We start from the raw sequence: 15455 nt of genomic DNA on the forward strand, positions 1-15455 counted from the left end.
CCACCTTTTAATTCTGCTCATCATCTTTTTTTCTCAAGACCTGCCAAAGTGTTTCGGTCTGAAACATCAACTGTACTTTTTTCCATAGATGTTGCCTGGCCTGCTGAGTTCCTCCAGCATTTTGTGTGTGTTGCTCCCTCATATTAGCCATTTCTGCCCTGGGGAAAAGACTCTTATCATCTTGTACACATTTATTAAGTCTCCTCTCTTCCTCTTTTGCTCCAAAAAAACTCGACCTCACTCAACCTGTCCTCATAAGACATGCTCTCTAATCCAGACAGCATCCTGGTAAATCTCCTCTACACCCTCTCCAAAGCTTTCACATCTTGCCTTCATTCTGGTGTAAGTGTGACTTCAAACTGTACTGCTGGTCATTGCTCGCTCTGGGATCTTGCTGTGTGCAGACTGGTTGGCATACTGCTGAAGTGAGGAAAGAAACCTCACCTTCAGGTGGAACGGGTGCTGATCAGCCAGAGGGAGTGCTGGAGCTGTTGGATCTTTCTTTGTTTCGTTGTGAGGTTGGCGGGGGAAGGGAACAGAGAAAAGAGTTAACACAACACTTTTCTCTCTCTCTCTCTTTCTCCAGCACTGTGAAACCTGCCCGCTCTGCATTGGCTGTCATCAGCGCTCTGTGAAAGCCACATTAATCACAAAGAGCCACAATAATCCCCTTTAGAAAAACATTCAGCTTGTGATGAAACAAAAGTCACGCCGAATTCTATCAGGATTTCAATCCTAATGCCCAGTGATATTTCGCAATATCACTTCCACACCCTGCTGTGCCATGAAAGATCCTGTCAAGGCTCTTTTTTCCCAGGCTAAATTTTCTTTTAGTTGCTTTAAATGCTCCAGGAATTTTGCATTCAAAGTGGTGGTGAATGGTTTTGATACAAGAGTGAGGCTTTATTAGGTAAAAGCAGAACTGATCTCAATAGGCTTTGAATCGCGGAGTCAGACAGCACTCAGCTCAACTGGTCCAGAATTTTGCCCACTTCTCTCTAAACCATGGCCGTGGAGCCTTACTGTTACTGATGTGTCTGTGGACCCCAGCTTGGGAGCCCCCTGCTCTATTCATAGGATACAGGTGCAGGATTAGGCTGTTCAGCCCATCGTCTGCTTAGCCATTTGATCCTGGCTAATTTATTAACCCTCTCAACCCTATTTTTCTGCCTCCTCCCCCTAACCTTTTATGTCCTGACTAATCAAGAATCGATCAACCTCCACTTTAAATATAGCCAGTGACTCGGCCTCAACAGTTATCTGTGGCAATGAATTCTGCACCCTCGGAACAGAAGGATGACTCTTCAGAACTGAGATAAGGAGGAATTTCTTCAGCCAGAGGGTGGTGAATTTGTGGCATTCATTGCCATGCATGGCTGTGGAGGCCAAGTCACTAGGTGATTTAAGGCAGTAATTGATAGGTTCTTGATTGTGAAGGGAAGAGTTGCATTGAGAAGACAGGAGAATGGGAATAAAAAGAAAATTACCCATGAATGAATGGTAGAGAAGACATGGTGGGCTGAATGGCCGAAATCTGTTCTTATATCTTATGATCCATACCTCCTTTAGCTAATAATGTAGCCACTGAGTGTGTTTTCATTGTTTTCTGCTGCCTTAGCCCACCCACTACAAGGCTCGACATGTTGTGCGTTCAGAGATGTTCCTGTACACCGCTGTTGTAACACTTGGTTATCTGAGTTACTGTCAGCTTGAACCAGTCTGGCCATTCTCCTCTGACCTCTCTCATTAACGTGTTTCCACCCACAGAATTGCCACTCACTGGATGTTTTTTGTTTGTTTTTTTTTGCACCTTTCTCTGCAAACCTGAGAGATATGTACATGAAAATCCTAGGAGATCAGCAGTTTCTGAGATACCCAAACCACCCCGTCTGGCACCAACAATCATTCAATGATCAAAGTCTCTTGGATCACATTTCTTTCCCCATTCTGATGCTTGGTCTGAACAACAACTGAACCTCTTGACCGTGTCTGCATGCTTTTACGCATTGAGCTGCTGCCATGTGGTCGGCTAATTTGATATTTGTATTAACAAGCAGGTATACCTAATAAAGAGGCCACAGAATGTAGATCTTATGGACCCTTTAGAGAAAATAACTTGCAAGGCTACGGGCAAAGTGCAACCGAATGAGACTGATGAGATAGAAGTACTGAGAGAAGATTTAGATACAATAGTCCAAATGATCACCAACTGTGCTGTAACAATTGTAGGAATCAGTGATCGTTCAGAAACTCTGCAGAGGCTGGAAATCCAAAGCAACACACACTAAATACCACAGGAACTCAGCAGGTTAGGCAGCATCTATGGAAAAGAGTAAACAGTCGACATTTTGGGCCAAGACCCTTCAGCAGGACTGGGAGGGAAAGGGGAAGATGCATGAATTAAAAAGGGGGAGGGGAAAGAGGATAGCTGGGAGGTGACAGGTGAAGCCAGGTGGGTGGGGAAAGGTCAAGAGCTGGAGAAGAAAGAATTTAATAGGAGAGAAGTGGACAATAGGAGAAAGGAAAGGAGGTGGGGACCCAGGGGAAGTAAAAGGCAGGTGAGAAGAAGTGAAAGGTCAAGAGGGGAATAGAGGAAGGGGGAGGGAGAGAAATCTTGTTCACCAGAAGGAGAAACCGATATTCCTACCATCATCCTTCAGAAGGAGGCCGATAAAAGAAAGAGACAAGCTTCATCTCAGAGACCCAAAAACACAGATATAATTAAAGACCCCATTCACTCAGACATTTTCTCTTCTTGTCTGCACCATTGAGCGGAAGATACAAAGGGCTGAAAACATATACCAAAAGTCTAAAGGACAATTTCTACCCCGCTGTTATAAGGCTATTGGATGGTTGCAAGGACAATAAGGTTGTCTTTCTACCTCATTGTGTTCCTTGGACTTCATTGTCTACCTACACTGCACTTCCTCTGTAACTCAGCATTCTGTTGTTGGTTTCCCTTGCACTATCTCAGTGTAATTATGTCATGAAGTGTGGATGGCAAGCAAAAGAAAGATTTTCATTGTACCTCAGTACACGTGACAATAATAAACCAGTTTTACTAACGATAGTATGTATCTGACTCTTTTAGATACGATATCAAGGAGGATAACACTCTACGCATCAAGAGAGTAAGCAGCAGTGACGAGGGAACCTTCACCTGCGTTGGAGAAAACCGAGTGGGCATGGTGGAGGCCACCGCTACGCTGACCGTACGAGGTAAGTGGTGGCTTTGTCATTGCCTGGACAAGGGTGAAGGTGTCAAATGAGTGTAGTCACAGGATGTATTGCTCATTCTGGGATGGTGCACCATCTGCTCTGAGGCAGGCCTGGACGTTTTGTGATTGGCCTTTCTACGTCCAAAAGCTCCGCTTTGTCAATATCACTGGTCATCGTGGATGAAGACCATCCCACGCCAGTTGGAGAGAAAAACAGTTACTGATAGCGATTTGATATAATTTTTTCCCTTTCTCTCTATGCTCCTACCCTATCTCTGTTTATTTAATATATTAAACTAAATATTCAAAGAACATTAATTTTTAAGTGCCCTCAATATTCTGGAGATTTATCCCTTGCAAGCCTGGGTGAAGGGTTACAGGGAAGGGTAGGGTGAGTATGTGGTGTTGGAGAGGACCCTATAGGAAATGAGCATTCCCCACTTGGAAAGCGACACGGGAAAATCTAAATCAGTTACAATTAGGAATGATAGAGGAAGGTATGCAATAGAGCAGTTCATCAGTTTGCTTTTCCCTACGTCTATTGATTTGATGAATCTTAGATGGCATTATCAATCCTTTGGTTTCCTCAACCTTACAAAATAAAAGGGGATTTGCCATCTCCAGAACCCCCTTACCCCCTTCCTCTCTGGCCTTCTGTTTGATGATCTGCCTGATGGTTGTTGAATCTGGTGGAAATTCCATTGTACTATCACTCATCTTCACCCACCTCACCTCGTCCATTTCTCCAGAAACCACCATTGGAATTCAGGAGCTTAACCTTTTCACTTGGCCATTCTGGGGAATATTGGTGACTTCATTTCCCCGCCATAATTTTTTTAATAAATTTAGTTCTTCAATGATGTTTGCCTTTGGAGAGTCAACAGAGAACACAAGACAGTACACCACAGTACAGGCCTTTCGGCCATGACCTTGTGCTGACCTTATAACCTACTTTAAGATCAATTTAACCCTTCCTACATATCCTTCATTTTTCTATCATCTGTGTACCTATCTGTCTCTTCCACCATCCCTGGCACGTGCTCCACACATCCACCACCTTCTATGTTAAAAACTTACCTCTGACATCCTCCCCATTATTTCCTCCAAACACCTTAAAGTTTTGCCACCTCGATATTAATTGTTCCAGCTATAAAGAGAGGGACACAAATTTGACTGGACATCAGTGAAAGTCATGGCACAAGTAAAGATGCAAGAGAATTCCCAGCAGCATGGTTTTCTGCAAACAGTTCGGTAAACAGATACATAGACCTTGATCCCATTTATAAGCCAATGTTGGCAAAGTTCCTGAATACAACACACAGAGTTCGCCACACAACCAATCAGCGACAAGACCCCTCCCTATGTCACAATTGGATTTCCGTAATGATGCCCAATCAACAGATTGATAAGTATATAAAGGCCAAGTATTCGGAGGACACTGCACATGTGAACAGCACACTGATGATGTCTCCTCGTGTGATGACAAAATGTTTGCAAATGGATTGCCAAGATCAGACATCAACCCATCCCAACCAGTGATTAAGAAGCTGCATGGCTTTGTAACACCAAATAAATCAGGGATTCCCAACCTTGGAACCCCTGAAATCAAATGAAGCTACAACACATTTTGAACATCCTTCCCATTGGGCCTGCACTCAAGTGTGTTCAGAAGAATGAGGTGGATCTCATGGAAACCCACCAGACCCTGATACTGAAAGGCCTGGATAGAGTGGACATGGAGAGATTTTTTTTCAGTCAGTAGAAGAGTTTAGGACCTGAGGAAATAAATTCTCCTCTTTGGCCAATTGTGCCAGTTCTATGATTACCCACAATTCTGAGTGAACATAGAACATAGGACATGGCACAGTGCAGCACCATACACGCCCATTTGACCCATGATGTTGTGCCGAATTTCAGCCTAACAAGATCAATCTAACCGTTCCCTTCCACACAGCCCTCCATTTCTCTTTCATCTATGTGCTGATCTAAGAGAGTCTTAAATGTTCCTAGTGCATCTCCCTCCACCCACAGCACCCCTGGCAACACATTCCATGCATCCACCACTCTCTGTAAAAAAAAAAACCTGCCCCGACACCTTGATTGAGTCATAATTTGAGTCACTTCCATTAAATGCCTGCCTTATGTTAGCCTGCATTACTATTCAGATTCATTTACTTATCACATGTATATCGAAACATACAATGAGATGAACCATTTGTGTTAACAACCAGTACAGTCTAAGGCTAGGCCAAGGGCAACATGCAAGCATCACCACACATTCCGATGCCAAAATAGTATGCCCACCATGTTCACAAAACACGCAATCAACAACAATGACAAAAAACCACTTTACTTCCTTCCCATCCAGACATACAGACAGTGCTCCTGTTCCTCTTCAACCTTCAGAATCAGAATCACATTTTGCCCATCCTACACTCCCTCCCTCCTCTACACACTGAGCTCCTGTTCAATTGTGGGGACAATGGAACTTCCACCAGATTGTTTGAAGTTACAGGGCCAGAAGATGTCCTAGTGTCTGTCTGCTGCCTTTCCACCAGATAGAGTCCACACCCTTTGAGGCTTCTCCTCAGAGATGGCATGGTGAGAGTTTCAGGTGGACAATGACTACTCATGGAGTACCAGGGAAGGCGTGCCGATCATCATTCACGCTATCTAAACATGTCTTCTCAACAAAGACTCCAATTCCCAACAGGTGTAAGGACATCTCTGTAGAACTGAGATGAGAAGGGATTTCTTTCACCAGAGGGTGGCCAGTTTGTGGAATTCATGGCCACGGACAGCTGTGGTGGCCAAGTCATCGGGTATATTTAAACCGGCGTTTGATAGGTTCTTGATTAGTCCATGTGTCAAAGGTTATGCAGAGAAGGCAGGAGAATGGAGTTGAGCGGGATAATAAATCAGCCATAATGAAATGGCGTAGCAGACTCAATGGGCTGAATTGTCTAATTCTGCTCCTATGTCTTATGGTCTAACGGCCGAGGCCAGTTCTGTAAGACCACTCCCTTCTATACTAAACCTTGCTCCATGGTAACTGACAGTTCAAGATGAGTTTTGTTGAATCTGTAGCTCATTGTGAAGGGTTCCCAACCTGGGGCCACTGACTCCTTGCTTAATGTAATTGGTCCATGGCATAGAAAAGCTTGGGAACCCTTGTTTTACACCCTTGTAAAATCTTTCCTGAAAGATTGCAAATATTATCTTCTGTGTTTAATTTTCCTAATGATGCACCGATTACTCTCTGAAGTGAGTCATTGACACTCAACTGCTCCAATCTCTAATTTTCCACCTGATCCCATATTCAAGAACAAAATAGGTCCATCTCCTCCTCTCCATATACCTTCTCATCATTTCCGTCTCCCTGTCACTGACCAAAACTACTATCAAGTTTTCAGAGAAATGCATATATATTCATCAGGAAGTCCCTCCATTTCCCAACTCCCCAAACATATCCTCCTTCACACCTACCCAGTTTATCCCCAAATCCTTCAACACACCCAAGCATCTCCTCTGTATCTTTCTATTCTGTTTCCATCACCACCAACTGGCCTATTCCCTCTCTCACCTTCCCCTTCTCCCAGCTACCTTTTCTCGCACAATCCCCACCCCTTAACCCACACAGCCACCTTCTCCTCGTAACCCTGTCCCCTTCTCCCAACCAAAACCACATGGGGGTTTCATCCCCTCAGAGAAGAGCACAAACATCCATCCAGGAAGTCTCTCCATCTTCCAGCTCCCTAACCATATCCACCTCCCCAGCTACCCAAATTCCCCCTGAATCCTTCAACACACACACTCTTCCTCTCTCTGTCCCTCAGTCTTGTTTCCATCATCACTAACTGACCTATCCCCTCCCTCACCCTCCCCTTCTCCCAGCTATCTATTCTCATCTGTATTCTTCACCCACACCCCCTGCCCACCCCTTTACCCTCCCAGCCACCCATCCTCATAGCACTTGCCCTGTCTCCCAACTAAAACCACATGGGAGCATTATCTCTTCAGAGAAGAGCAGAAACATTCATCCAGGAGGTCTGGATGTTCACCGAATGGTGTTTGGAACTATTGAGTGTTGAATGATGTGACCCATCCTCATGTGAATGCATTGTATACTTCATTCATTCTAACATCATGATTTCTCTATTTTTTTTTTCCTTTTTAAAACAAATTGTCAAATCCTTTGTTACCTCCACCCACTCCATTGTGCTCTGTCTCCAGCACACCCCGTCGGTAAGTAATCATCGTTCCTTACACGTGGCATGACTTTGTACGCTTGGATCTCTTGCTCTCGCCTCTGCTCAATCACCTGCTCATTGTGTATGCAACCGGAGCTGGAGGGTGGGAAGAGGATGTACCAACGCTATGCAAAGGCAGCTAATCGCGGGCATCGCCAAGTGGGATTAGAGGCCACTCGCTGCAGCACAAGAGCGCTGGGGCGCCAACTGCAGAGTTTCCAGTGCACGCCTGCCTCGGTGAATTGCTGGGACAGTTTAATTGATCTGTCTTGAAAGTGTTTGAAAGAAAATGGATAGATATGTCTCTGCAGTAAAGTATTAGATGATCTATCGGATTGCCTGAAGGCAGCAGAGTTACACCGTGGACCACACACTGACACTGACATACAGATGCACTCTCTCTGGTTGCATCCGCATTCTTTTCAAACAAGTGTGCATTTTCTCACACGTGCAATAGGCACACACTCACACACATGAAAAATACACACAGATGTGTGCATTCACACACACATTGAGGCTTTTCACATGCACTCACACAGTCCAACTGACAAACACAGATTTGCACACTGGAATTCACACAGATAGGCAACACATGTTAATACGCACACACATTTTTACACGCAAGTACCCAATCACATGTCTACACTAATAAACTGCATGAATGTGTTTACATGTATTTACACATGCACACACACAGTGTGCTCACAGTGTGTACAAGTATGCCACATGGACACAATTGCTTGTGGGTGTAAATATGCACACACGCACACATACACACACACACACACACACACACACACACACACACACACACACACACACACAGATACACACATATGCAAAGTTAAAGACACAGACATAGATAGACAAACACAGGCACACTCACACACACACTCACTCACTCACACATATATACAAACACACACGCACACACACCTGTTGAGTGACTAAATGCCTAACACTCAGACCAACTATCTGAGGGAAGGGGCCCATTGGTCTATAATGTGGAGGGGTGGATTGGGGACATGGCAGGGATATGGGTGAGTGCGGAGAGTCCAGGAGTGCAGATGTACTCCCTCACTGACAGTCTCAAACTGGAGTGGCTTCTAATCCCACATGGGGCTCTGCTTAAACAGTATGTGGCTTTTCCCCTCCTGCTTCTGCTCACGGTCTTGTTTGCTGCTTCACGTACTTGTTGGAAAAGGGGGGAAAGAGTAAACCCAACAACGTATGTGGTGATTCAGAATAAACTCTAAGGGAGGCTGTTGAGAGCTGGGCCAGGCCCTAACCAGTGTCCAAATAGGACCACAGAGGGAAAGGGAGCTGAGCTGATATGAAATATGGACAGACATTGATCGACCTGGGAAACCCTAATGAAAGTGTGGAACGAGCTGGAAATGGTGGACGCAGGTTCAGTTGTAATAGTTAAGAGAAGTTTGGATAAGCACATGGATGAGAGGGGTTTGGAGGGACATGATCTGAGTGCGGGTTGCTGAAATAAGAAAAGCTATCAAATATTGAAAGGTCTAGATAGAGTGGACATGGAGAGGATGCTTCCAATGATGGGGTGGTCTCGGCCCAAAGAGGATAATCTCAGAATGGAAGGAATTCCCTTTAGAACAGAGATGAGGAGGCATTTCTTTAGCCAAAGAGTGATGAACCTGTAGAATTCATTGCCACAGATGGCTATGGAGGCCATCTCATTGGGTACATGTAAAGTGGATGTTCATATGTTCTTGATTAGTAAGGGCATCAAATGTTATGGAGAGAAGGTGAAATGGGACTAAAGGGTATAATATGTCAGCCATAATGGAATGTTGGAGCAGACTTGATGGGCAAATGGATTAATTCTGCTCCAATGTCATGGTCTTATGGCAGATGATTAGCTCAGCATGGACTAGATGGGCTGAAGAGCCTGTGTCTGTGCTGTTGTGCTCTATGACTACACTTCTAATGATTAGATTCAGTTGAAACAGTCGAAGTAAAAGGGAAAAAATATAAATATTAACTAAGTAACTAAAAGCACCTGGGTTTTGGAAGTTTTCAAAATACTTATAGTTAGAAATTATATTTTTCCATTTAGCCTAAAGGAGACCTGTGTCTTTTATACACAGAGTGGTGGGTGCCAGGAGCTGGTGGAAGCAGATACAACAGTGACAGTTACCCTAAGAGACGTTCAGATATACACATACAGTATAGAGCAAAAGTCTTGGGCAAATATATGTAGCTAGGACGCCTAAGACCTTTGCATAGTATTGTATTTGTCAACGTGGAGTGGAGAGCAAATTTGTAAGTCTGGTGGTGAAAAAGGATGTTGGGAATGTTGAGGGTGGAATGATGCAGGAGGGGTGTGGGCCAAGCAGCAGAGAAGGAATGCCAGGGGCAGGGGGTGGTGTGGGTGCGGACACACCCAGCCCTGAGACACCAGGCAGGGTCATTTGATTCCAGACAATTAGCTTATTGATCATTATAGAATGTCTCCCTGGTGCTTCCCACTGCCGCCCTTCTCCCTTCCCCTTTTCCCAACCATGATTCCCCTCTCCCTGCCCTCTTCCCACTCTCAGTCCCCAACAGAGACCCATATCAGAATCAAGTTTATCATCACTCATAGATATCATGAAATTTGTTTTTTTTTTGTGGCTGCAGTACAGTGCAATACATAAGATTAATACAGTACTGAGCAAAAGTCTTTGGTACCCCAGCATATATATACGCGTGTGTGCCTTAGATTTTTGCCCAGTTCTGTAGATGTGTATAGAACTGGGAGATACAGGTTATGCACAGGTAGAAGAGACATACAGTCATGAGAAGGACAGCACAGAACCAGGCCCAGGCCCCTCGGTATGCCGAAACCATTTAAACTGCCTACTCCCAACAACCTGCACTGGAAACATAGCCCTCCATACCCCTACCATCTATGTACCTATCCAAAATTCTCTCAAACATTGAAACTGAGCTCACAGGCACCACCTGTGCTGGCAGCTTGTTCCATATTTTCACGGCCCTCTGAATGAAGAAGTTTACCCTCATGTTCCCCTTAAACTTTTCACCTTTCACCCTTAACCCATGGTTGTCGTCCCACCCAATCTCAGTGAAAAAAGCCTGCTTGCATTAACCCTATCTATCCTCTCAAAATCAAATCTCCTCTCAATCCTCTACGTTCTAAGGAATAAAGTCTTAACCTATTCAATCTTTCCATATAATTCAGGTCCTCTAGAACCGGCAACATCTTTGTAAATTTTCTCTGTACTCTTTCAACCTTGTTTACATTTTCCTGTAGGTAGGTGACCAAATCTGCACACAATATTCCAAATTAGGCCTCACCAACATCTTATACAACTTCAACATACATCCCATCTCCTGCACTCGATTTATGGAGGTCATTATACCAAACACTTTCTTTATGACCCTATCTACCTGTGCCTTCACTTTCAATGAATTATGGATCTGTATTCCCAAATCCCTTTGTGCCCTACCATTCACTAAAACTTAGTTTAATTCGGTATCGTGTTGTGAGCCAAGGAGTCTGTCCCGTGCTGTAATGTTCTCTGCTTTATTTATGGGGTAAGTCTTTTTTACACAGGGTGGAAGGTGCTGGGGTGAGGTGGAAGATAAAGGTGTTAGAGGAACACTTCATGATGTAGGCAGTCTCAAACAGGTTGGGAGTAGAGTGATACAGATCATGTGAATCATGGAGGATCACTGAGAACCGGACTTAAAAATTGTGACAAACTCTCGGTGTTCAGTAAAATGGGAGTGCAAGTTCAGGTGACAGTGCAGCCAGGTTAATAGCCCACCTTTCCTTCCCATACAATGGCTGGATGTTTGGAGCACAAATTAATGAATATTTATTGAAATAACGAAACGAGAGATAGAGGGACACAAGAGATGTTGGAATCTGGAAGGTTAAAGACAAAACAGCTGGGTTGGTCAGTAACTGAAGGTGGTTTGATTATCTCAAAAATGGCTGATCTCTTTGGATTTTCACACACAACTCTCTTGAGTTTACTGAGAATGGTGTGAAAAACAAAATACTTCCAGTGAGAGGTGAAAATGCCTTGTTAATGAGAGGTGAGAGGAGAATGGTTGGACTGGCTCAAGCTGGCAGGAAGATGACAGAAACTCAAATAACCATGCTTTTCAGCAGTAGTGTGCAGAAGAGCATCTTGAAGTCGAACCTTGAAGTGGATGGGCTACAGCTGCAGAGCAGCCCACCGAGTTCCATTTCTATACCTAATGAAGTACCATGGAGTGTAAGGATATCCTGAATCAGATGACTGGCTTCCAGGTTTAACATGGTCTATTGGTGGTGGCTAATCTCAGAGGAGAAGGAGCTAACCAGCCAGAGGCAGGGTCCTTCACACAATAATTACACACCTCTTCATCATTTCTCTATCCTAGATACCGCCCTTAACTCCTCATCCTCGCTGCTGTTTTTGTGACGTTGGCTATCTAATTCCACTTAGACACCGCAGAGACGGCGAGGGATTTTTTTTGAGGGTTCTAAACAAACGTCCTCGTCTATGTAATTGCTTTATCTTGCTGAATAAAACATGATATGCAACGGCTTCAAAAAAAATGATTTAAAAAAAGGAAATCCTTCTGCCTCGGGCATATGCATTCCATCATGAATTAAATATTGCTCTCAATAATCCATTTCCAGTGAAGTGAAAATGGCTTTAATAAATCATTATGTATCAAATCAGTAAAGGCAGGATGCTATTTAAAATATTCTGAAGTTCTCAGCGAAGCTTGTATTCTCCATCCCGTCCAGCATCTCGTTTCATTGTTTTAGCATTGTGTACTCTTGTACGCCCGTCTCCTTTCTGTTGTACAGGATAGGTTCTATCTTCCAGGCGGGGGGGGGGGGGGGCTCTCAACGTGAGGTATCCTTGGTCTTCTTACATCCATCACCCCTACTGGGGCTTGGGCCACCAGCAGCAGCTTGTTAGAGTCCTCTGTCCTCTTCCAAAGGTGGGTCGGCCCTTGGCATCTGTCTTCAACACATGTCTTTATATTTCTTCTAGGCAAAGAACCTCACTCTCCCAGGAATGAGGTCTCTGCAGCGCCTGCTGACATTGCTGTAGCTCTGGGCTTTTATGCGATGGGATTGCTGGCCCCATGCCCAATCCTCCTTTTGCAGGCAGTCTTAGGACAGTCCATAGAACCATAGAACATTACAGCACAGAAATGGGCCTTTTGGCCCTTCTTGGCTGTGCTGAACCATTTTTCTGCCTAATCCCACTGATCTGCACCTGGACCATATCCCTCCACACCCCTCTCATCCATGTACCTGTCCAAGTTTTTCTTAAATGTTAAAAGTGAGCCCGCATTCACCACTTCATCTGGCAGCTCATTCCACACTCCCACCACTCTCTGTGTGAAGAAGCCCTCCCCAATGTTCCCTTTAAACTTTTCCCCCTTCACCCTTAACCCATGTTCTCTTTTTTTTCACCCCTAGCCTCAAGTGGAAATAGCCTGCTTGCATTCACTCTATCTATACCCATCATAATTTTATACACCTCTATCAAGTCTCCCCTCATTCTGGAAATTCATGTCCAGATTAGAATTTTCCTGGGAGACGCTGTGGGGAATTGGGCTGAGAAATGAGGAGAGGGAGGATTGGTTGATTAACAAGGGATTCTGTTCCTAAGGACCTTCTCCATCTGGGACATTCCCTCTTCTCATTACCACATTGACAGAGGAGAATCAGAATCATTATCAGTGACTTAAATGACATGAAATTGGTTGTTCAATGGTAATAAAAATGCTATGAATTATTTAAAAAAAAAAAGAGGTAGCCTGAAATTACTACAATACTCACTTGGAGTATTGTGTTCAGTGTAAACACACACAACATGCTGGAGGAACTCAACAGGTAGGCCGCACCTACAGAGTGAAGAAACAGTCAATATTTCAGGCCAAGACTCTTCCTGGGGAGGAAGGAGGAAGAGGACATAATAAGAAGGTGAGGAGAAGAGGAAGTGCAAGCTAGCAGGTGATAGGTGAGACCAGGTGAGGGAGGGAGTGGGTGGGGGGGGGGGGGGGAAGAGAGGATGAATTGAGATGTTGGGTGGTGATAGGTGGAAAAGGTAAAGGACGGAATTTGATATTGTGTTCAGTTCTTTCTTACTTGCTGCCTATTATGCCACTGGGATTTTGGACAGTAACCCATCTCTGTCTGAATAGGATTTGTCATCGCTGTTTCCTTAACAATTGTTTTTTGAGCAGTCAGGGTTATTAGCCCTGAGCTGAACCCCCTAACCTGGGCCGCTCTTAGACTGGCCTCTACCCCTTGACCTGTTTGGCGTGGGTGGGGTGACCCCACAATGACCCTACACAAGGCCCTGACTCCAGCCCAGCATAGCTCTCTGGGTCATTGAGGCACGCAAGCCTCGAAACCCTATGACGAGGTTGTGGTCCTCTGGGAATATCGCGTTCAGTTCTGGTCACCTCATTATAGGAAGGATATGGAAGCGTTAGAGAGGGGGCAGAGGAGATTTACCAGAATTTTGCCTGGGTTCAAGAGCATATCTTTTGAGGGTAGATACTTTACATAGAAAGTGGTGTGTGTTTGTGTGAGATAGAGAGAGAGAGATATTAGGGACATTTAAGAAACTCTTAAATAGGCACGTGGATGAGAGAAGAATGGAGGGGTGTCTAGGAGGGAAGGGTTAGATTAATTTAAGGGGTTAACAACATTGTGGGTCGAATGGCCTGAACTGTGCTGTAATGTTCATTGTCCTATATAAAATAAATAGCTAATGCAAGAAAACAGAAATAGAGATAGAGTTGATGGGCCACACTCAGTGATTTAGAACGGCTTTTTCCCCTCTGCCGTCAGATTTCTGAATGGTCATGAACCTTTGAACACTGCTTCATTATTCCTTTTTTTTGCACTATTCATTTATTTTGTGATTTATAGATTTTTATGTCTTTGGACAGTACAGCTACCGCAGAACCAAAATTTAATGTCATCAAAAATTCAAGTCGCTGGTAATAAATCTACTTCTGATTCGTGTGTGTAAATGGATATTGGCTGCAGATAGGATCTGTGGATGCCAGTAACTGATGATTGCTTGATTATAGTAATTGGTACTGAGATACAGTGAGAAATATTTCTAGCATACCATACGTAATTACAAGAAGGTAGTATAAAATGACAAAAAATTACAGAATGCATATACACTCAGTTATCAGTACCTCCTGTCCCTAATAAAGTGACCACTGAGTGTACGTTCATGGTCTTCTGCTGCTGTAGACCATCTACCGGTACTTCAAGGTTCGATGTGTTGTGCGGGCAGAGATGTTCTTCTACACACCACTGTTGTAATGTGTGGTTAGTTGAGTTACCTTCATCCTCCTGTCAGCTTGAACCAGCTGGCCATTCTCCCCTGATCTCTCTCATTAAAAAGGCATTTTCACCCACAGAACTTCTGCTCACTGGATATTTTTTCTTTTTCATACCATTCTGTGTAAACTCTAGAGATTGTTGCACATGAAAATCTTAGGAGATCAGCATTTTCTGAGATACTGAAACCACCCCATCTGGCACTAACAATCGTTCCACAGTCAAAGTCACTTAACTCATGGCTCTTCCCCTTCTGATGTTTGGTCTGAACAACAACAGAACCCCTTGACCATGTCTGCATGCTTTTATGCATTGAGTTGCTGCCGTATGATTGGCTGATTAGATATTTGCATTAGTGTGTAGGTGCACAGGTGTGCCTCATAAAGTGGATGCTGAGTGTAGATTGAAATTGAAGCTGAATTTTATTTAATAAGGTAAAGCTCTCTGGGATGGCTAAATGCCTAAAGATGCTACACAGATCATAGAGTTATTGGCACATGGAAAGAGGTATAGATTGTATGGATATCTGGAGATTTATGTGCAGGGTGGAAATGGCTAATACAAGGGGGCATAATTGTAAAGTGATTGTAGGAAAGTATCGGAATGATGTCAAAGGTAGATATTTTTGCACAGAAG

At 44.1% G+C, this 15455-nt stretch overlaps 1 protein-coding gene across 5 annotated transcripts in view; it reads left to right on the forward strand.

Moving 5' to 3' along the window:
* robo2 (roundabout, axon guidance receptor, homolog 2 (Drosophila)) overlaps positions 1–15455 on the forward strand; it is a 1389008-nt gene that overhangs the window by 1176513 nt on the left and 197040 nt on the right. For all 5 annotated transcript variants that reach the window (XM_073044783.1, XM_073044782.1, XM_073044780.1 and 2 more), the window contains 2 exons: positions 3092–3219; positions 7452–7463. In XM_073044783.1, coding sequence (XP_072900884.1) covers positions 3092–3219; positions 7452–7463 — 140 coding nt within the window. The remainder of the gene's footprint in view (positions 1–3091; positions 3220–7451; positions 7464–15455) is intronic.

The sequence above is a fragment of the Hemitrygon akajei genome, chromosome 5, assembly GCF_048418815.1.
Source record: "Hemitrygon akajei chromosome 5, sHemAka1.3, whole genome shotgun sequence".
Classification (NCBI taxonomy): domain Eukaryota; kingdom Metazoa; phylum Chordata; class Chondrichthyes; order Myliobatiformes; family Dasyatidae; genus Hemitrygon; species Hemitrygon akajei.